At 44.6% G+C, this 23,490-nt stretch overlaps 1 protein-coding gene across 2 annotated transcripts in view; it reads left to right on the top strand.

Annotated features, from left to right (window-relative positions):
• Window positions 1-20,725: 20,725 nt before the first annotated feature.
• The window catches only part of bsdc1 (BSD domain containing 1), a 50,446-nt gene continuing 47,681 nt past the window's right edge, over window positions 20,726-23,490 (top strand). For both annotated transcript variants that reach the window (XM_068011783.1, XM_068011782.1), the window contains exon 1: window positions 20,726-20,880. In XM_068011783.1, coding sequence (XP_067867884.1) covers window positions 20,870-20,880 — 11 coding nt within the window. In that variant the 5' untranslated portion in view covers window positions 20,726-20,869. The remainder of the gene's footprint in view (window positions 20,881-23,490) is intronic.

Raw genomic sequence — 23,490 nt, 5'->3', positions numbered from 1 at the left:
ACAGTTGCAGAGTTCCAACTTCCCCTCACTTCTGAGGATTAACCTTGGTGGCAGTGTCCGATGTTGCAACAAATCTGAAGGATAGCAAGGCCAAACGTACCTCACCTTTGCAGGCACTGAGGACTCTCCGCTTGGTAGTGCCAGCTTTTCAAAGATGGGAAAGTGAAGGCACGCGATGCCGTACATCGGGCTGAAGATTGCGAACGGCTGGTAGGATTGTGACCAATTGCATTCTAATCAATGCAAAAAGGTATTTTACATATTTAAATTATGGTCCCGTCGCAGATCGGCAGAGGTGGCACCACGGAACTTTGCCACCTCTGGGAAAATCACAACCCAGCATTAAGGCGGTGGGTTCTGCGGTGGGCGATTCTGCTCCGATTCTCTGGCCACCCACGCCACGAAACCCGCCTTCCGGCTAAGCACAAGATCCAGCCCATAAAATTACGATCCACCTTCCCATTAATAGGCATCATTTCGTGTTGCTGATATGAACAGATCGTCGTGTTCCTGTTTCTAACCCTTTCTAAATCTCAAAGCCCATGAAATTCAAATAAGACAAAATGCTGACTAGCAAGTGAAATATATTTGGGCTTGAGCGCTATGGGTTCCAAACTGCTATTACTGAGACTTGGTTGAGGGAAGGGCATGATTGGCAACTAAATATCCCAGGATATCGATGCTTCTGGCGGGATAGAGAGGGAGGTAAAAGGGGTGGAGGAGTTGCAGTACTGGTCAAAGAGGATATCACAGCTGTGCTGAAGGAGGGCACTATGGAGGACTCGAGCAGTGAGGCAATATGGGCAGAACTCAGAAATAGGAAGGGTGCAGTAACAATGTTGGGGCTGTACTACAGGCCTCCCAACAGCGAGTGTGAGATAGAGGGACAAATATGTAAACAGATTATGGAAAGATGTAGGAGCAACAGGGTGGTGTTGATAGGAGATTTTAATTTTCCCAACATTGACTGGGATTCACTTAGTGTTAGTGGTCTAGATGGAGCAGAATTTGTAAGGAGCATCCAGGAGGGTTTTCTAGAGCAGTATGTAAATAGTCCAACTCGGGAAGGGGCCATACTGGACCTGGTGTTGGGGAATGAGCCCGGCCAGGTGGTTGAAGTTTCAGTAGGGGACTACTTTGGGAATAGTGATCACAATTCCGTAAGTTTTAGAATACTCATGGACAAAGACGAGAGTGGTCCGAAAGGAAGAGTGCTAAATTGGGGGAAGACCAACTATACCAAAATTCGGCAGGAGCTGGGGAATGTAGATTGGGAGCAGCTGTTTGAAGGTAAATCCACATTTGATATGTGGGAGGCTTTTAAAGAGAGGTTGATTAGCGTGCAGGAGAGACATGTTCCTGTGAAAATGAGGGATAGAAATGGCAAGATTAGGGAACCATGGATGACAGGTGAAATTGTGAGACTAGCTAAGAGGAAAAAGGAAGCATATATAAGGTCTAGGCGGCTGAAGAAAGACGAAGCTTTGAAAGAATATCAGGATTGTAGGACCAATCTGAAACGAGGAATTAAGAGGGCTAAAAGGGGTCATGAAATATCTTTAGCAAACAGGGTTAAGGAAAATCCCAAAGCCTTTTATTCATATATAAGGAGCAAGAGGGTAACTAGAGAAAGGATTGGCCCACTCAAGGACAAAGGAGGAAAGTTATGCGTGGAGTCAGAGAAAATGGGTGAGATTCTAAACGAGTACTTTGCATCGGTATTCACCGAGGAGAGGGACATGATGGATGTTGAGGTTAGGGACAGATGTTTGATTACTCTCGGTCAAGTCGGCATAAGGAGGGAGGAAGTGTTGGGTATTCTAAAAGGCATTAAGGTGGACAAGTCCCCAGGTCCGGATGGGATCTATCCCAGGTTACTGAGAGAAGTGAGAGAGGGAATAGCTGGGGCCTTAACAGATATCTTTGCAGCATCCTTAAACACGGGTGAGGTCCCGGAGGACTGGAGAATTGCTAATGTTGTCCCCTTGTTTAAGAAGGGTAGCAGGGCAAATCCAGGTAATTACAGACCGGTGAGCCTGACGTCAGTGGTAGGGAAGCTGCTGGAGAAGATACTGAGGGATAGGATCTATTCCTATTTGGAAGAAAATGGGCTTATCAGTGATAGGCAACATGGTTTTGTGCAGGGAAGGTCATGTCTTACCAACTTAATAGAATTCTTTGAGGAAGTGACAAAGTTGATTGATGAGGGAAGGGCTGTAGATGTCATATACATGGACTTCAGTAAGGTGTTCGATAAGGTTCCCCATGGCAGGCTGATGGAGAAAGTGAAGGTGCTTGGGGTCCAAGGTGTACTAGCTAGATGGATAAAGAACTGGCTGGGCAACAGGAGACAGAGAGTAGCAGTAGAAGGGAGTTTCTCAAAATGGAGACGTGTGACCAGTGGTGTTCCACAGGGATCCGTGCTGGGACCACTGTTGTTTGTGATATACATAAATGATTTGGAGGAAAGTATAGGTGGTCTGATTAGCAAGTTTGCAGACGACACTAAGATTGGTGGAGTAGCAGATAGTGAAGGGGACTGTCAGAGAAGACAGCAGAATATAAATAGATTGGAGAGTTGGGCAGAAAAATGGCAGATGGAGTTCAATCAGGGCAAATGCGAGGTGATGCATTTTGGAAGATCCAATTCAAGAGTGAATTATACAGTAAATGGAAAAGTCCTGGGGAAAATTGATGTACAGAGAGACTTGGATGTTCAGGTCCATTGTTCCTTGAAGGTGGCAACGCAGGTCAATAGAGTGGTCAAGAAGGCATACGGCATGCGTTCCTTCATCGGACGGGGTATTGAGTACAAGGGTTGGCAGGTCATGTTACAGTTGTATAGGACTTTGGTTCGGCCAGCATTTTCCTTAACCCTGTTTGCTAAAGATATTTCATGACCCCTTTTAGCCCTCTTAATTCCTTGTTTCAGATTGCGCCTACAATCCCGATATTCTTTCAAAGCTTCGTCTTTCTTCAGCCGCCTAGACCTTATGTATGCTTCCTTTTTCCTCTTAGCTAGTCTGACAATTTCCCCTGTCATCCATGGTTCCCTAATCTTGCCATTTCTACCCCTCATTTTCACAGGAACATGTCCCTCCTGCACGCTAATCAACCTCTCTTTAAAAGCCTCCCACATATCAAATGTGGATTTACCTTCAAACAGCTGCTCCCAATCTACATTCCCCAGCTCCTGCCGAATTTTGGTATAGTTGGCCTTCCCCCAATTTAGCACTCTTCCTTTAGGACCACTCTCGTCTTTGTCCATGAGTATTCTAAAACTTACGGAATTGTGATCACTATTCCCAAAGTAGTCCCCTACTGAAACTTCAACCACCTGGCCGGGCTCATTCCCCAACACCAGGTCCAGTATGGCCCCTTCCCGAGTTGGACTATTTACATACTGCTCTAGAAAACCCTCCTGGATGCTCCCTACAAATTCTGCTCCATCTAGACCTCTAACACTAAGTGAATCCCAGTCAATGTTGGGAAAATTAAAATCTCCTATCACCACCACCCTGTTGCTCCTACATCTTTCCATAATCTGTTTACATATTTGTACCTCTATCTCACGCTCGCTGTTGGGAGGCCTGTAGTACAGCCCCAACATTGTTACTGCACCCTTCCTATTTCTGAGTTCTGCCCATATTGCCTCACAGCTCGAGTCCTCCATAGTGCCTTCCTTCAGCACAGCTGTGATATCCTCTTTGACCAGTAATGCAACTCCTCCACCCCTTTTACCTCCCTCTCTATCCCGCCTGAAGCATCGGTATCCTGGGATATTTAGTTGCCAATCATGCCCTTCCCTTAACCAAGTCTCAGTAATAACAATAACATCATACTCCCAGGTACTAATCCAAGCCCTAAGTTCATCTGCCTTACCTACTACACTTCTTGCATTAAAACAAATGCACCTCAGATCACCAGTCCCTTTGCTTTCATCATCTGCTCCCTGCCTACTCTTTCCCTTAGTCACGCTGACTTCATTATCTAGTTCCTTACAGGCTTTAGTTACTACCTCCTTACTGTCTACTGACCTCCTCATTTGGTTCCCATCCCCTGCCACATTAGGTTAAACCCTCCCCAACAGCGTTAGCAAAAGCACCTCCAAGGACATTGGTTCCAGTCCGGCCCAGGTGTAGACCGTCCAATTTGTAATAGTCCCACCTCCCCCAGAACCGGTCCCAATGTCCCAAAAATCTGAACCCCTCCCTCCTGCACCATCTCTCATAATGAGATGGCTTTAATTACTAACAAGCTGCTCAAACCCAGATGATGTTACTTCATTGAGATTTTAGATAGGCAGCAGCAAAGTCATATGTTTCTGATAGCACACTGTATCTGTATTACAACAATCTTTCAGTGCTGAAGTCATCCTGTATCAGCCATACAGACTATACTGACTCTTCACCCTCAGCGTAAGAAGACAAACTGAAAAAAAAAACAACAGCACACATGACTGACTTTTATTTTTAGTTAGCCTGGTAGTAGTCTCACTGGTGTCAATCATCCCAAAGGCAACAAGATTGTGTATACACAATATTGTCATTCCTGTCTCCACTGCATATAATATTGAATTTCATGATGCAATAGGTAATATTCAGGCTCACAGAATACTCATGCATTCTTTGTTTTGTGTCTGGGCATGTGTGATAAGGTACATGCATTACAATATAACACAGCAGTACCCTCCTGCTCAAAATAGCTACTTACTTGAACATGGGTTGTGTTGTGTGATTGCCTTTAAGAGTAATGTACCTTTAAGATCTTAGTATGCTAATAAGCCAAGTACCAGTATGTAATCATGTGACTACATGCTAGAGTCACTCTGCTACTGTAACACCAAGAGGCAAGACCTGCAAATAGTTCTGCACTTTATATACTTGTTCGCTGTTAATAAGCCTGTTTGAGATCTTCAATCAATTGATCTCCACGCATCGCATTTATGTTGCATCAGACAAATTAAAAAGCTTCTCATTACATGGTGGCAGCTGTGGTGAAAAGACAGAATCTAAGACTGAAGACCACAGGAAAATAGCTTGAAAAATTACCTATGGCTAAGAGAGAAAATTAAAAGAAACACTGGCCCAAACAGTGTAAAAAAAATCACCTCCAGCTGTAGAAGACAGAGCTGAACGATAGGCTGCAAATCAATCACGGTGAGTGGCTGAGTCAGTGTGCCATTCGTACAGGAACTTCAGTTAGAAAAAAAAGCTTTGAGGTGCTTGCAAAGTTGATTTTTTAAAAGGCTCAGTAAAAAAAAGAAACAGGGAAAACCCAATCCCTATCTCAGGCTGATCACTTGTTTTTAAAGGCTCCCCCAGGCTGATCAGGTCTGCCACATTTCAGGAGGCGCCCAACAGCCAAAAGCTTGGGAATCCTCCATTTGCACAGCTGGCAGCAGAAGCTATATAAATAGAAACCCATTAAATCACTCCAGCTTGAAGAGCTTTCATTCACTCAGCTGAAGTTTTTTTTAAAAACTCATAAAACCACTCAACCATGAAGAATTGCTTATTGAACACTTGCAAAAACAACTAGCCAAAAAAAAGCACTTGAAATGCCTATTGCACAACTGTGTAACCAGGCTGTGTAACCTAGAGGTTGGAAGCTAGATAAACAAAAAAGCTGCTGCCGTCAATCAAATCAGCCAAGAGAGTTTCTTAAAAAGGAAACAGTGCAGAGTCGTATAGCAGGTTTTTAAAGCAAGTTCTAAGCCAAAGAACAGCAGAAAAATGGACACCAAACTTCCCAGCAGGAACTGGAAAGCCATGGATATCCTATCTGAGTTCCAACTGTTCAAACAGAGAATGCAGTTATGCTTCACAGACCAGGTGATGGTAGAACCAGAGAAACAAGCTCTAAAAATAATGACAGCGATTGGAAATGAGGGATTGCACAGAATCAATACCTCTGGATTATCTGAACAGGACCAGAAAATCCTGCAAAGCTATGGAAAGTGTTGGAAGATCAGCTCTGATTGAGAGTGGATTTTAGAATTTACCACCTAGAATTGATGTCCTACAGGCAACAGCCACAAGAATCAATAGATCAGTTCATCAGTAGATACCGTAGTAAGGGCAACGAATGCGATCTCTCAGAAGTGGTCCTTGGTCGGCACAGACTCGGTGGGCCGAAGGGCCTGTTTCAGTGCTGTATCTCTAAACGAAAGTTGAGCTGGCAGACCAAATAATGGAGCTGGTGATTGTATCAATACCCATTGAAGCATTTCAGAAGGACCTCTTGGCGAAAAAGAAAGGTCACAGCATCGATGCGCTGCTGGAAGATGGTAGGGTGGTCATCTTGAGAAAAGCAACAGAGTGTGTTAGCAGGCTGAAGGCAGAGCAACAGAAACTGAATGCAGAGAGGGAGAAACTTCAGAAAGAACAGCAACGGATGAGACGTAAATTCCCCGAGCAAGAGTTGTCAAACCACTGAGATGATATATGGACTTTTGAGCCTCTATACTTGTAAAGTTCATAATCTCTATACCTATGTAAATAATTTTGATGTTGTCTAATTTAATATGTAAATAGTTAGCTCTGCATTGTAAATACTTGTTAGCTGTTAATAAACCTGTTTGAGATCTTCAATCAACTGAACTCCACGCATCTCATTTATGTTGCATCAGACAACATAAAAACCTTTTCATTACAGTCTGGTCATGTCCTGCATCCATCTTGCTCCAGGTTTCTCCATCTCTGTATTCTGATTACTTTAGGGGTGTTTATTTTTTATTCGTTTATGGGATGTGGGCATAGCTGGCTAGGACAGCGTTTATTGTTTGCTTCCTGCTCTTGTTTTCCAGAATGAGGTTGGAGCTGCTAATGTGATGGTCCACCATCACACTGACCTCTGGTATACTGCAAAACCCTTGGTAGCAAGTCACTAACTGCTCATTTTTGACAGGGTTCTAACAAAATGACCCAGAATTTGCTGGAAAAATAACTATGAGTTCATGACAGATACTGTAAAAAAAAACAGCAATTTGTGGCGAGGGTTAGAACTGCCAGTTACATTGGTGCAGGATTTGCTGGAGTGGGGCTCCCACAATGTGAACTGTGATTGTTTTCCTCACTCCTCAGCTCCAATTATTTTTGTGCTGCAGATTGAGGAAAATGTGAATTGATAACAATGCAACAAGGTTAATGGGTGAACAATGGGACCAATGAGATATAAAGGGCTGAATTTTACTGACCCCTTGACGCCGCTGGTTGCAAACTGGGAGGCTTCCACTGCTATGGCCAGACTGGCTAAGAGAGTGTGGGAAAATGGCGCACTGACACGGAACACAAAAGTCCAAGTGTATCAAGCCTGTGTCCTCAGTACCTTGCTCTATGGCAGCGAGGCCTGGACAACGTATGTCAGCCAAGAGCGACGTCTTAATTCATTCCATCTTCGCTGCCTCCGGAGAATACTTGGCATCAGGTGGCAGGACCGTATCTCCAACACAGACGTCCTCGAGGCGGCCAACATCCCCAGCTTATACACACTACTGAGTCAGCGGCGCTTGAGATGGCTTGGCCATGTGAGCCACATGGAAGATGGCAGGATCCCCAAAGACACATTGTACAGCGAGCTCTCCACTGGTATCAGACCCACCGTCCGTCCATGTCTCCGCTTTAAAGACGTCTGCAAACGCGACATGAAGTCCTGTGACATTGATCACAAGTCGTGGGAGTCAGTTGCCAGCGTTCGCCAGAGCTGGCGGGCAGCCATAAAGGTGGGGCTAAAGTGTGGCAAGTCGAAGAGACTTAGCAGTTGGCAGGAAAAAAGACAGAGGCGCAAGGGAAGAGCCAACTGTGTAACAGCCCCGACAAACACATTTTCTGCAGCACCTGTGGAAGAGTCTGTCATTCTAGAATTGGCCTTTATAGCCACTCCAGGCGCTGCTTCACAAACCACTGACCACCTGCAGGCGCGTATCCATTGTCTCTCGAGACAAGGAGGCCAAAGAAGATTTTAATAAAAAATAGTCAACAGATGAAACACTCCGCCGAACAAAGGCAGTGGAGGGGGTGTCACCACCACCCAGTAAACGGGACCTGGAACAAGCAGAGATCAGCGGTAAAATGCTGCAGGGAGAGGCCCGCCTCGACCTTTGACATCGAGAAGGGTCCACTGCATATTTCCTGCGGCAGCGGGACCTCGGTGCGGCACCCCTGCTGCCTGGCAGCAGCCCCTTCATTGGCATATGTAGATAAACGTTTAAAATATGTAAATAAACTTACCTACAGGCAGTGGCCATCCCACTCCAGTATTACAGCCGCCGTTCGTGTTCCGCACACCTTCGGAACTCCGTATGGAATTCCGGGCGAGAACCTGATGGGGAGGGGGGAGGAATAAGATTTTCAGGGTGGGAGGGGTGGAGGAGCAGGGAAATCAATATTTATTGGATGTGGGGATGGTGGGAAGGGGTTGGAGGGCAAAAGATCGAAGGTTGGGGGAAGGTTCGGGTATTTGCACAAGCAATAGATGGTCATTTCATTGCCTAAAATGACCATTGCAGGTGTTGGGGAAGGGTCTCCATCACTTATCTTTATCTGTATTAGAAGACATGTCTATTATCCCTCTAGAAATTACACGTATTGGTAAGGGCTTAAAGCCCTTTAAAAATGGCGCAGGCGCCTGCACTGTGGCGCCGGACGCCGTTGCTGGGGCCGCAGAGGCCACTGCCTTACGTCATCGGGGGCGGGCGCCCCATCCCCACTATTGAAATGAGCCCCGGTGCGAAATATCGCGGTTGCTCCTAAGTTTAAAGGGCGCCGTCACAGAGCACGGAGCCCGAATAAAATTCAACCCAAACAGTGTGAATGACAGAGAAGAAAATAGGGTGATTTAGAATCAAATTAAATAAAGAAAAAATAAAGAGAGGGAACGAAATATTGGCTTAAAAGAGAGGGAAAAAGGACACCGAAAGGAAAAGTAAGAAAATAAATTAAAAATGTAAAATATAATATTTAAAAAAGTACTGGGAATAATTTGCTACCTGCAGGAGTGAGACTCCATTGTTTAAATTGTTCCTTTTCTGAGCCTCCAAGGTTGAATGGAATGTTCGGACCATAAATCACCCCATTAACAGAGACCTTACAGACATGATATAGCAGCCCTAACTTGTTGTTTAATTTGATGAGTTTAATTTGTGTTTATGGTGCAAATCCAGCAGTTTCTTGGCACTTGGAGGTTGACGGTGAATCCAGTTTTTGCCAGGCTAAGGGCAGAGCAACATAAATCGTCCAGTAATTTGTGTTGATTTGCAGAATGTGGCGTATCTCTTCCTAGCCACAACACTTAGAACAATGCAAGACTTGATGATGTGAAGAGTAAACTAAGTGAGGCCAGAGTAGCGGATAATGAAAGGTTTAACTACCTCGGAGTCTGAGTTGCAGCACTTGGTTACATAATCTTATTGCATATATTAGTTTGTTACAGAATCTCGTCTCTTTCAATAACTTTCCTCCTTTCCTATAACACTCCCCCCTGCCCTAGCCCTGAACTCACATCTTTCTCTAGTTTCTCTCCTATAGGAACATAAGAAATAGGAGCAGGAATAGGCCATTCGGCCCCTCAAGCCTGCCCCGCCATTCAATAAGATCATGGCTGATCTGCCCCAGACCTCAATGCCTCTTTCATGCCAGCTCCTCATAACCCTCAACTCTCCGATATTTCAAAAATCTATCTACCTCTCTTTAAATACTTTCAGTGATCTAGCCTCCACAACTCTCTGGGGTAGAGAATTCCAGACATTCACTACCCTCCGAGAGAAGAAATTCCTTTGCATCTCAGTTTTAAATGAGTGTCCCCTTATTCTGTAACTATGCCCCCGAGTTCGAGATTCCCCCACTAGTGGAAACATCTTCTCAACATCTACCCTGTCAAGCCCCCTCAGAATCTTGAACGTTTCAATAAGATCACCCCTCATTCTTCTAAACGCTAATGAGTAAAGGCCTAACCTGTTTAGCCGTTCTTGATAAGTCAACCCCTTCATGCCAGGAACCAGCCTAGTGAATCTCTTTTGAACTGCCTCCAATGCCAGTATATCCTTTCTTAAATATGGGGACCAAAACTGTACACAATACTCCAGGTGCGGCCTCACCAACACCCTGTGCAGTTGTAACAAGACTTCCCTACTTTTAAACTCCAAATTTGATGTAATTAATCTAAGGGGTGTGACTGTCTCCTGAAACACAGTGTCCAGGTAACTCTTCCCCCTCCCTGATGTGTCGCAGTGTCCGCAGCTCGGACTCCAGCTCATCAACTCTGAGCCGAAGTTCCTCGAGCAACCAACACTTGCTGCAGATGTGGTCACTGTGGATCGCACCGGCGTCCACCAGCTCCCACATACTACAGCTGCAACACATTGCCTGCCCAGCCATCTCTATTGTATTTAATTAATTAATTTGGATGTTAAATATTTGGATGTTTGATGCTATGTTTGATTTAAATTAAATTAAAAGTACCTGTTTAAACAATCAATTGTAATTAATACTTCTAGTCCTGCTCTGTGTTTATACTCTTATTATAACACTTACTGTTACACTAGCACCATTGAAAACATTTTAATTACCCAGCTCCTAATTTGAACCAATACCCTCCCTGCTGGTCCTTCTCTTTCTCTATATATGGTAAATTATACAATCTGTTTTAGTTTTTAGTTTTTATACGAATGAATCGATCAAGTCATATTTTATATTTGATTAACTTAGATTAAATTAAAAGCTTGCCGCGATACTCACCCCGGCCTGCTTTCTGTTTCCCCTCGCTCTCTGCATCCTCTCAAGCCCTGTCTGAGCTCAGCTAGTCCATGAGACCACCTCCTGCTCCCTCGATTCTATTCCCAATAAACTGCTGATCACCCAGGTTTCCCTCCTGGTCTCCATATTAGCCAATATTGTTAACGGTTCTCTCTCTTAAGGTGTTGGCCAGCTCTCCTTTAAACCTGCCGACTCCTCAAAAAAGATCTTGACCCCAGCATCCTTGCAAACCATTGTCCCATCTCTAACCTCCCTTTTCTCTCCAAAGTCCTTGAACGTGTCGTCGCCTCCCATATCTATTCCCAGCTTTCCTGGAACTCCATGTTTGAATCCCTCCAGCCGGATTTCTGCCCCGCCACAGTACCGAAACAGCATTAACAAAGGCACAAATGACATTCTATGTGACTGTGACAAAGGTAAACTTTCCCTCCTCATCCTTCTCGGCCAGTCTGCAGCCTTTGATATGGTTGACCACACCATTCTCCTCCAACGTCTCTCCGCTGTCGTCCAGCTGGGTGGGACTGCTCTCACCTGGTTCCATTCATATCTATCTAATCGTAGCCAGAGAATCACTTGCAATGGCTTCTCTTCCTGCTCCCAGATCGTTACCTCTGGTATTCCCCAAGAAATTATCCTTGACCCCCTCCTATTTCTGTTCTGCATGCTCCCCTCGGCGACATACATGCTGACGATGCTCAGCTCTGCCTCACCAACACTTCTCTTGAATCCTCCACTGTTGCTAAATTATCAGGCTGCTTATCTGGCATCCAGTACTGGATGAGCAGAAATTTCCTCCAATAAAATATTGGAAAGACTGAAGCCATTGTTTTCGGTCCCCGCTCCAAACTCCATCCTTGCTACTGGCTCCTTCCTTCTCTCTGGAAGCAGTCTGAGATTAAGCCAGTCTGTTCAAAAACTTGGTGCCACATTTGACCCCGAGATGAGCTTCCAACTTCATATTCGTACCATCAATAAGACCACCCATTTCCACCGCCGTAACATCGTCTGTCTTCACTCCTGTCTCGGCTCTTCTGCTGCTGAAACCCTCATTCATGCCTTCGTTACCTCTAGACTTGACTATTCCAACACTGCTGGTCTCCCACATTCTACTGTCTGTAAACTTGAGGTCATCCAAAACTCTGCTGCCTGTGTATTCACTCTCACTAAGTCCTATCACCCCTGTGCTCACTGATCTACATTGGCTCCCGTTCAAGTAAGGCCTTGATTTTTAACTTCTCATCCTTGTTTTCAAATCTCTCTATGGCCTTTCCTCTCCCTATCTCTGTAATCTCCTCCAGCCTGCAACGCTCAGAGATATCCGCGCTCCTCTAATTCTGGCCTCTTGTGCTTCCCCAATTTTAATCGCTCCACCGTTGGTGGCTGCACCTTCAGTTGCCTGGGTCCTAAGCTCTGGAATTCCCTCCTTACACCTCTTTGCCTCTCCACCTCACTTTCTTCCTTTAAAACACTCCCTAAAAGCTACCTCTTTGACCAAGCTTTTGGTCACCTGACCTATTCCTTTGGAGGCTCGGTGTCATATTTTGTTTTATAACGCTCCTATGAAGTGCTGCGGGACCATTTATTACATTAAAGGCACAATATAAATTGTTGCTGTTTTCATCTGAAACATTTTGACCATAGCTCTGCATGGAATTTGGCTGCAACAGCTTTTGTAGTGACAAAGATCATGAACGTATATATTAGCATCTCTTCTCTGTGTTTATCATTAATTAATACATTTCAAATCGTTCTATCTGTGCTGCGGTTAATGGCTGATCTTCTGATTCATTGAGCACAGCTCAGGGATTTCCCAGTGCCCTGTCTTTATTTATTTAGAGATACAGCACTGAAACTTGGTAAATTGGCCACTATAAATTGCCCCTAGTATGGGTAGGTGGTAGGGGAATATAGGGACAGGTGAGGATGTGGTAGGAATATGGGATTAGTGTAGGATTAGTATAAATGGGTGGTTAATGGTCGGCACAGACTCGGTGGGCTGAAGGGCCTGTTTCAGTGCTGTATCTCTAAATCTAAAATCTAAATCTAAAACAGGCCCTTCAGCCCACCGAGTCTGTGCCGACCAACAACCACCCATTTATACTAACTCTGCAGTAATCCCATAATCCCTACCACCTACCTACACTAGGGGCAATTTACAATGGCCAATTTGCCTATCACCTGTAAGTCTTTGGCTGTGGGAGGAAACCGGAGCACCCGACGAAAACCCACGTGGTCACAGGGAGAACTTGCAAACTCCGCACAGGCAGCACCCAGAACTGAATCCGGGTCACTGGAGCTGTGTGGTGCGGTGCTAACCGCGGCACCATTGTGCCGCCCTCTTTTCCACTCTATTCCTCCAGCCATCATCCAATCTTATTCACTCTTCTGATTATGATTCCATTCTATGTTCATCAAGTGTTTTTAGAATTAGAACATTACAGCGCAATACAGGCCCTTCGGCCCTCGATGTTGTTCCGACCTGTGAAACCATCTGACCTACACTATTCCATTTTCATCCATATGTCTATCCAATGACCACTTAAATGCCCTTAAAGTTGGCGAGTCTACTACTGCTGCAGGCAGGGCATTCCATGCCCCTACTACTCTCTGAGTAAAGAAACTACCTCTGACATCTGTCCTATATCTATCACCCCTCAACTTAAAGCTATGTCCCCTCGTGTTTGCCATCACCATCCGAGGAAAAAGACTCTCACTATCCACCCTATCTAACCCTCTGATTATCTTATATGTCTCTATTAAGTCACCTCTCCTCCTCCTTCTCTCCAACGAAAACAACCTCAAGTCCCTCAGCCTTTCCTCGTAAGACCTTCCCTCCATACCAGGCAACATCCTAGTAAATCTCCTCCGCACCCTTTCCAAAGCTTCCACATCCTTCCTATAATGCGGTGACCAGAACTGCACGCAATACTCCAGGTGCGGTCTCACCAGAGTTTTGTACAGCTGCAGCATGACCTCGTGGCTCCGAAACTCGATCCTCCTACTAATAAAAGCTACCATATGCCTTCTTAACAGCCCTATTAACCTGGGTAGCAACCTTCAGGGATTTATGTACCTTGACACCAAGATCTCTCTGTTCATCTACACTACCAAAATCTTCCCATTAGCCCAGTACTCTGCATTCCTGTTACTCCTTCCAAAGTGAATCACCTCACACTTTTCCGCATTAAACTCCATTTGCCATCTCTCAGCCCAGCTCTGCAGCCTATCTATGTCCCTCTGTACCCTACAACATCCTTCGGCACTATCCACAACTCCACCGACCTTAGTGTCATCCGCAAATTTACTAACCCACCCTTCTACACCCTCTTCCAGGTCATTTATAAAAATGACAAACAGCAGTGGCCCCAAAACAGATCCTTGCGGTACACCACTAGTAACTAAACTCCAGGATGAACATTTGCCATCAACCACCACCCTCTGTCTTCTTTCAGCTAGCCAATTTCTGATCCAAAGCTCTAAATCACCTTCAACCCCATACTTCCGTATTTTCTGCAATAGCCTATCATGGGGAACCTTATCAAACGCCTTACTGAAATCCATATACACCACATCCACTGCTTTACCCTCATCCACCTGTTTGGTCACCTTCTCGAAAAACTCAATAAGGTTTGTGAGGCACGACCTACCCTTCACAAAACTGTGCTGACTATCGCTAATGAACTTATTCTTTTCAAGATGATTATAAATCCTGTCTCTTATAACCTTTTCCAACATTTTACCCACAACCGAAGTAAGGCTCACAGGTCTATAATTACCAGGGCTGTCTCTACTCCCCTTCTTGAACAAGGGGACAACATTTGCTATCCTCCAGTCTTCCGGCACTATTCCTGTCGACAATGACGACACAAAGATCAAGGACAAAGGCTCTTCAATCTCTTCCCTAGCTTCCCAGAGAATCCTAGGATAAATCCCATCTGGCCCAGGGGACTTATCTATTTTCACACTTTCCAAAATTGCTAACACCTCCTCCTTGTGAACCTCAATCCCATCTAGCCTGGTAGCCTGAATCTCAGTATTCTCCTCGACAACATTTTCTTTCTCTACTGTAAATACTGACAAAAAATATTCATTTAACGCTTCCCCTATCTCCTCTGATTCCACACACAACTTCCCACTACTATCCTTGATTGGCCCTAATCTAACTCTAGTCATTCTTTTATTCCTGATATACCTATAGAAAGCCTTAGGGTTTTCCCTGATCCTATCCGCCAATGACTTCTCGTGTCCTCTCCTTGCTCTTCTCAGCTCTCCCTTTAGATCCTTCCTGGCTAGCTTGTAACTCTCAAGCGCCCTAACTGAGCCTTCACGTCTCATCCTAACATAAGCCTTCTTCTTCCTCTTGACAAGCGCTTCAACTTCTTTAGTAAACCACGGCTCCCTCGCTCGACAACTTCCTCCCTGCCTGACAGGTACATACTTATCAAGGACACGCAGTAGCTGCTCCTTGAATAAGCTCCACATTTCAATTGTTCCCATCCCCTGCAGTTTCCTTCCCCATCCTACGCATCCTAAATCTTGCCTAATCGCATCATAATTTCCTTTCCCCCAGCTATAATTCTTGCCCTGCGGTATATACCTGTCCCTGCCCATCGCTAAGGTAAACCTAACCGAATTGTGATCACTATCACCAAAGTGCTCACCTACATCTAAATCTAACACCTGGCCGGGTTCATTACCCAGTACCAAATCCAATGTGGCATCGCCCCTGGTTGGCCTGTCTACATACTGTGTCAGAAAACCCTCCTGCACACACTGGACAAAAAACGGACCCATCTAAAGTACATCTGAAGTTCCTTCAGTTTTCACACCCTCAGAACCCCAGTCCTCTTATTACACCAAGAGCAGAATCATTGCTTCCTGAGTCTCTACATGCTCTTAAATGGGGCAACAAATATTTTGATTTTTTTTCAGTTTTACAAAGAGACATTTTTCTTCACATTGCTTACAAGTTAAAGATTCTGTGACATTATTTCAAGAAGCGTAGGTTGTTCTCTCAGTGTGCTGCAAACATTCCCCCTCTCTAATGTATACCTCAAAAACCAGAAAAAAAAACAAAGTTTAAAAAAGTGACATAGCCCTCGAAAAGCTGACACCTCAAGATGCGTCCTGAGTGTAAGTATCTGAAACAAATGGTTACAAGGGTTTTGTTGCATAAACGGTGGGTATATCCAACATTTCTTTACTTGCATTTCAGGAAAAAAACATAATTACGTGAAACCCTTGAAGAGCAAAGCTAAATGTTGAAGGCACAAGTTTGACTCTAGGAAAATCCAGGTGAATGTGCCTCTGGAAACAGTTTAATTTTATATTAAAATTGGTACATTTTAGTTAATTTTAAACACTGCTTTATTTCATAAGTAATAGACCTTTAATGTTGGTTTAAAAATGTTCTGCCCGAAGTCCATCCCACTCACAAAACTGGCCACACCCCCCAGTTTGAAATAATGAACATGTGAGACTGACCATTAAAGGGGGCTCTTCAAATTGAACTCGTTTTCTTAAGTGCACCTACACCAGTTTGCATGATTTAATTGTTCTTACATATTAAAAAACATTTACTTTGTGAAGAAACTTACTAGTGTATACCAATAAAACTAGTAAATGGTTCAGTATAGTTTTTTTTAAAAATCAGTAACATAGTGGTTATCCTATGGACCAGTAATTCAGTGACATGTATCTAATTTCCACCATAGCAACTGGACAACTTAAATTCAATTAATGAACTAGACCTAGAATAAAATGTTAATATCAGTAATGGTGACCATGAAATTAGCAGATTTTTGTAAAAGCCCATCTGGTTCCCTAATATCCTTTGAGGAAGGAAATCAGCTGTCCTTACCAGGTCTGGCCTATATCTCACTCCTGATCCACAGCAATGTGGTTGACTCATTACTGTCCTCTGAAATGACCCAGCAAGCCACTAAGTTGTATTCAAGAAGGCAGCTCACCACCACCTTCTCAAGGACAATTAGGGATGGGCAATAAATGATGCCCTTGTGAGTGATGCCCACATCCTGTGGGTGAGTTTTTTAAAAAATCAGCAATGTAAATCAGTTACTCACAGGTTATTGATTAGAAACTCTTATTAAAATTGCTTATTTTCTGTGATGCACTAATTTTCAGCCGTCTTAATAATACTACACCAGGTTACCACTCTTAAATATATCAAGGAATATTTTTTAATGTGAAGAAACAGAATAACCAATAATGTTTTATTATGCTATCTGATTGCACTGGTTCATGGAAGATTTTACTTTTTTATTACGTAAATGCTCTTTAGCAAAAATATGAACTCGAAGCTAACTAGTGCAATTTCAAGCACAATTTGCATGCAATTCCTTGATTGCACACAAAGTGAAAACTCTACCCCTGGGGATTTGATCAAATTGGAACCATTTTGGATGCAAAACTGTAATATTATTTATGAAGACATTTAAGTGTAAGATCAGAATTCACCGAGTTCACTCCTGCCATCAAACTATGATTTTCACCCTCCCCTTGCCTCATTTTCAAGAGTTGAACCATAAACAAAATTTTAATGGAGGTCAGACATGGGCAGACAACCAATCTGCTCCCGGGAGCTGTGTTGACCATTTAAATATTATAATAAGGCCACTCAAATTTAACCTGTCTAATCATGGCTGTCCATTTTCCTAGGCTTCAGGAAACCCGGCAGCTAAAAGGAGGCAAGGACTTGCTTCCTGGAAAATGTAAGTACCTTTACAGCACTCCTTTTGGGTCAGGAGGAGCAGGAGCACTTCCTCCCTCTAAGCCCTCTCCTCTCACAAGACCCACCCCTGTAAATACTGGGGCCTAAGAATGTGTTATGCCCTGAAATTGCCTTCCAGCTCTGTATTGTACAGAAACAATGTCCAATATTTGGAAGCAATTGTTGACAGACATAAAGGGACTTTCATTTTAAAACAAAAAGAAAGTTGTAAATCATGCAACCTTAATCCTGTGGGTAACATTTTTCTGTCCTTACCACAGATTCATTTACTCAGCATTATTATGCTTTATTTAAGATGATATCCTAAATCTATGATGTGTCACACAGACCAAAATGTGTTTGATAGGTGTTGATGTAACTGATGCTGTCAGGGGGTTATAAGTAGTCCAGGGCTAAAAAGAAAAGATTTCCTTTTCTGTAGCACCTTTCATGACCTCAGGATGTCCTAAAGTACTTAACAGCCAATGAAGTACTTTTTATCACGATTAGACAAGTCATTGTTGTAATGTAGGAAACATGGCAGCCAATTTGCGCACAGCAAACTCCCACAAACAGCAATCTGATAATGACCAGATAATCTGTTTTTGTGATGAAGATTGAGGGTTAAATATTAGCTATAACACTGGGGAAAATTCCCCTATTTGTCTTGAAAAGAGCACCACAGGATCTTTCACATCCATGTGAGAGGACAGGCAGGATCTCAGTTTAACATCTTAACAGACAATGGCACCTCCAAAGATGCAGCATACCCTCAGTTATGCAGTGGAGTATCAGCCTAGATTTTTATGCTTAAAGTTCTGGAGTAGAACTTAAACCCACAACTTTCTGGCTCAGAGGCAACTGAAACTACTTTGCAGTGACTCTTGCTGGGATTGTCTTTATGTAGCAGGGTGTGCGATGCCCTGATTGTTAAACTGTGACTGCTCCTCAACTGCCAACTCCCTTTCAGTCCTACGCTGCTGATCTTTGGCCACTTTGTCAGTGTGGAATGGGTGGGAGGACCTTCTTGTGGGTCTACCAGATGTAGCCGTGAGGCGATCAGTCTGGCTGCCTGCCTCTGTCCGAGGGCTTGTCCGTGCCTGTTTTCTATTGACATATAAATAGTAAAAAGGTGTTAAAAGGAGGAGTGGGGTCGATTAGGGACCAAAAAGGGGATTTGTGCATGGAGGCAGAGGGCATAGCTGAGGCATTAAATGAATACTTTGCATCTGTCTTTACTAAAGAAGAAGATGCAACCCAGGCACTGTTGAAAGAGGATGTAATTCAGACACTTGAAGGATTTAAAATTGATTAGGAGGAGGTATTGGATAGGCTGTCTGTACTTAAAGTGAATAGGGTACTAGGACTGCATGAGATGCATCAAGGATACTGAGGAAAGTGAGAATAGAAATTGCGGAGACACTGGCCATAATGTTTCAGTCTTTCTTAGACTTGGGGGTGGTGTCAGAGGACTGGAGAATTGCAAACATCACACCCTTATTCAAAAAAGGGTGTAAAGATAGCTCAGCATCTATAGGTCATAGTTTAACTTTGGCGGTGGGAAAATTCAAGACAAAATTAATCGTCACATGGACAAATGCATGTTAATTAAAGAAAGATAGCATGATTTCTTAAAGGAAAATCATGTTTCACCAACTTGCTGGAGTTTTTTGAGGAGGTAACAGGGAGGGTTGATGAGGGCAATGCTGTTGATGTGGTGTACATGGACTTTCAAAAGGTGTTTGATACAGTACCACACAACAGACTTGTGAGCAAAGTTATAGCACATGGACAGCAACACGGTTATGGAATTGGCTGAGTGACAGGAAACAAAGAGTGGTGGTTAATGGATGTTTTTCGGGCTGCAGGAAGGTTTATAGTGGAGTTCCCCAGGGGTCAGTGTTGGGACCCTTGCTTTTCCTGATATATATTAATGACCTAGACCTTGGTGTAGAGGGCACGATTTCAACATTTGCAGATGATACAAAACTTGAAAGCATTGTGAACTATGAAGGGGATAGTGCAGAACTTCAAAAGGACATAGACAAATTTGTGGAATGGGCAGACAGGTGGCAGATGAAGTTCAATGAAGAGAAATGTGAAGTGGTTCATTTTGGTCGGAAGAACGTGGAGAGACAATATAGAATAAAGGGTACAATTCCAAAGGGCGTGCAGGTGCAAAGGGGTGTCTATGTGCATAAGTCATTGAAGGTAGCAGGACAGGTTGAGAGAGCAGTTAATAAAGCACACAGTATCCTAGGCTTTATTAATAGGGGATTAGAGTACAAGAGCAAGGAAGTTATGTTGAAATAAAAACAAGAAATGCTGGAAATACTCAGCAGGTCTGGCAGCATCTGTGGAGAGAGAAGCAGAGTTAACCTTTCAGTTCAGTGACCCTTCTTCAGACCCGTTAAGTTGAACTTGTATAAGACACTAGTTCAGCCCCAGCTGGAGTATTGCATCCGGTTCTGGGCACCGCACTTTAGGAAGGCTGTGAAGGCGTTAGAGAGGATGCAGAAAAGGTTCACAAGAATGATTCCAGGGATGAGGAACTTCAGTTATGAAGATCGACTGGAGAAGTTGGGACTGTTTTCCTTGAAGAGAAGGCTGAGAGGTGACCTGATAAGAGGTATTCAAAATCATGAGGGGTGGGAATAGAGTAGATAGAGAGAAACTGTTCCCACTCGTGAAAGGATCGAGAACAAGAGGGCACAGAGTTAAGTAATTGGCAAAAGAAGCAAAAGCAACATGAGAAAAAACTTTTTCACGCAGAGAGTGGTTAAAGTCTGGAATGCGTTCCTGAGAGCATGGTGGAGGCAGGTTCAATTGAAGCATTCGAAAGGGAATTAGACAGTTATATGAAAAGGAAGTGTAAGGAGAGAGCCAACTGTGTAACAGCCCCGACAAACAAATTTCTCTGCAGCACCTGTGGAAGAGTCTGTCACTCTAGAATTGGCCTTTATAGCCACTCCAGGCGCTGCTTCACAAACCACTGACCACTTCCAGGCGCTTATCCATTGTCTCTCAAGACAAGGAGGCCAAAGAAGTGAGTCTGTAAGTTTTATTTTATGGTTGAGTTGTGCCTCGGAGACCATAAACCTGAAGCTCTTTGTGCTGTTTATTGCACAAGGGAAACGGCAGCATTTGCAATTAAACCCTCATTTAAATATTCAACGTAATTTGCATGATTTAGCATAATTACGCGCCACGCACGCAGTGAACGACAAACGTGAGTGACGTCAGCGCGTAACCCGGCGCAGCCGCAAAACAGCCTGAAAAATAAAATAAACCGTCCGGGAATCGGCGGAAAATCCCCGCGCCCAGCGCCGGCCTCAGGCCCGGGGGAGAGCGCAGCCCGGAGAATCTCCATGATCAGCCCGGGAACATGGCGGACGGGTGAGCGAGCGGGAACCGGGGCGGGGGGAGACCGGGGATCCGGGCCGGGGTGGGAGAGACCGGGGATCCGGGCCGGGGTGGGAGAGACCGGGGATCCGGGCCGGGGTGGGAGAGACCGGGGATCCGGGCCCGGCGGGGGTGGGGGGGAGAGACCGGGGATCCGGGGATCCGGGGGGGGGGGGCGGGGGAGACCGGGGATCCGGGGGGGGGCGGGGGAGACCGGGGATCCGGGCCCGGCGGGAGTGGGGGGGAGAAGCCGGGGATCCGGGGGGGGGGTGGTGGGGGAGACCGGGGATCCGGGCCCGGCGGGAGCGGGGGGGAGAAGCCGGGGATCCGGGGGGGGGGGGGGGGCGGGGGAGACCGGGGATCCGGGCCCGGCGGGAGCGGGGGGGAGAGACCGGGGATCCGGCTCTAGCGTTGAATTGGTTTTGTGGGGGGTGTTGGTGTGGAGGGAGGGTGATGTGGGTGTGTTTGTGGGGGGGTTGGGGATGGGGTGGGTATATGGGGGGGTGGAGTCACTGAGGGGTGGTTGGGGGGGGCGCGTGGGTCAGGAGGGTGTTCGTGGGTGCCTCAGTGGGGTGGGGGAGGGGAAGTTGATAGGGGTGGGTGAGGGGGTATTGGGGGGTGAGTTTGGATGGGGTGGGGGAAGGTTGGGCTCAGTGCACTGCAGCCTCAATTGCAGACACTGGACATCTATAATAACAGAAAATGCTGGCAACCCTGAGCGTGCCAGACCTGCTTTGTAAAGTACTTCATTACTTTGTTTATATTCACAATGAAGAGATCCTCACCCCAGCAAAATCAAACACCTATACCTTGCTTCATCTCAAACTAATTGGCAGTCCCTCATTCATCTGTCGAGAAAAATAATTAAGATGTAGGTATTTACTACCTGTCACTGTTGTTCAAATATTAAGCATTTTCTTGCCTGCTGTTGTTTGTGTTGATGTGTACTTGTATTAAAAATATTCTAGCTGGCATCTCTGATTTTTTTTTTGGGCAGGCAGGTTGATAGATTGTACAAATTCAAAACACTACATTGAAGTAAAGAATTGCAGATAAGTTATGAAGCAGTAAACAATGATGTCATAAGTTCACAAGCACTGAATGCTGCTTGAAACCTGATCTTAGCTCTGCATATGTTATAATCCATACAATCATCCAGCATCGCAGGCAACCATTCTGCCCACCATATATGTGGTGGTTTTTTGAAAGATCTAACCAGTTGACCTCTCTCCCCTGCTCTTCCAATAAAGCCCGGCAAATTTTGCCTTTTCAAATATTTATGCAATTCCCTTTTGAAAGTTACGATTGTATCTACTTCCACCATCCCTCCGGGCGGTGCATTCCAGCTCATAACAACTTAATGCATTTTTAAAAAAAAAGTGTACTCAACTCTATTATCTCCCCTTAATCTTCTCTGCTGTAAGGAGAACAATCCAAGTTTCTCTTGTCTAAACATAAATCACTCCTGGTATCATTCTAATAAATCTCCACTGGTTCTTCACCCATTTGAACTCCCAGACTGCTCTTTTCCTGCACCCCTTTTAAAATTGTACTGTTTAGTTTATATTACCCATCATCATTCTTCCCTGGTAAATGTATCGCTTTACACTTCTCTTTAAATTTCATCTGCCATGTGTTTGCCCATTTCACTAGTCTGACTGTCCTCCTGAAGTCATAGAGAAATGCAGCACCGGAACAGTCCCTTCGGCCCAACGAGTCCGCGCCGACCATCAACCACCCATTTATAATAACCCTACATTAATCCCATATTCCCTCTCACATCTCCACCTTCCCTCAATTCTCCTACCTACACTAGGGGCAATTTTTACAATGGCCAATTTAGATTAGATTAGATTTTAGATTAGATTAGAGATACAGCACTGAAACAGGCCCTTCGGCCCACCGAGTCTGTGCCGAACATCAACCACCCATTTATACTAATCCTACACTAATCCCATATTCCTACCAAACATCCCCACCTGTCCCTATATTTCCCTACCACCTACCTATACTAGTGACAATTTATAATGGCCAATTTACCTATCAACTCGCAAGTCTTTGGCATGTAGGAGGAAACAGGAGCACCCGGAGGAAACCCACACAGTCACAGGGAGAACTTACTAACTCCGCACAGGCAGTACCCAGAACTGAACCCGGGTCACTGGAGCTGCGGTGCTAGCCACTGAGCCGCCCCTGCTTCATCATTTCCTGCTTTTTTTGTAAAATGCAATCTAGTTTCATTGGTGTATATGGGTCGGTTGGGGAGGAAACTTTAATTTCAAAAAGAATGCTTACACTTGGGATAGATTTTTAATTTCAAAAACTACCTCATATCTTTGCTGCAAGGTACCTGTATTATTTTATTGGATGGTTGTAGTTTTGTAATCTCAGCCAGGATGTTAAACTGAGGTCCCTGTTTAGGCAGATGTAAAAGATTTCATGACAGTACTTTTGTATTGGGGCAGGGGATACTGCCTGTGTCTTGGTCAACACTCCTGCATCAAAGGCATTATCTGTTTTTTCATTTATTTGCTCTTTGTGAGACTTTGCTTTGTGCAACTTGGCTGCCACATTTTGTCTGCCTAATGACCAACTTCAAGAGTA

The sequence above is a fragment of the Heterodontus francisci genome, chromosome 31 (assembly GCF_036365525.1).
Source record: "Heterodontus francisci isolate sHetFra1 chromosome 31, sHetFra1.hap1, whole genome shotgun sequence".
Lineage (NCBI taxonomy): Eukaryota > Metazoa > Chordata > Chondrichthyes > Heterodontiformes > Heterodontidae > Heterodontus > Heterodontus francisci.
This window is presented reverse-complemented; position numbering and strand designations above follow the sequence as displayed.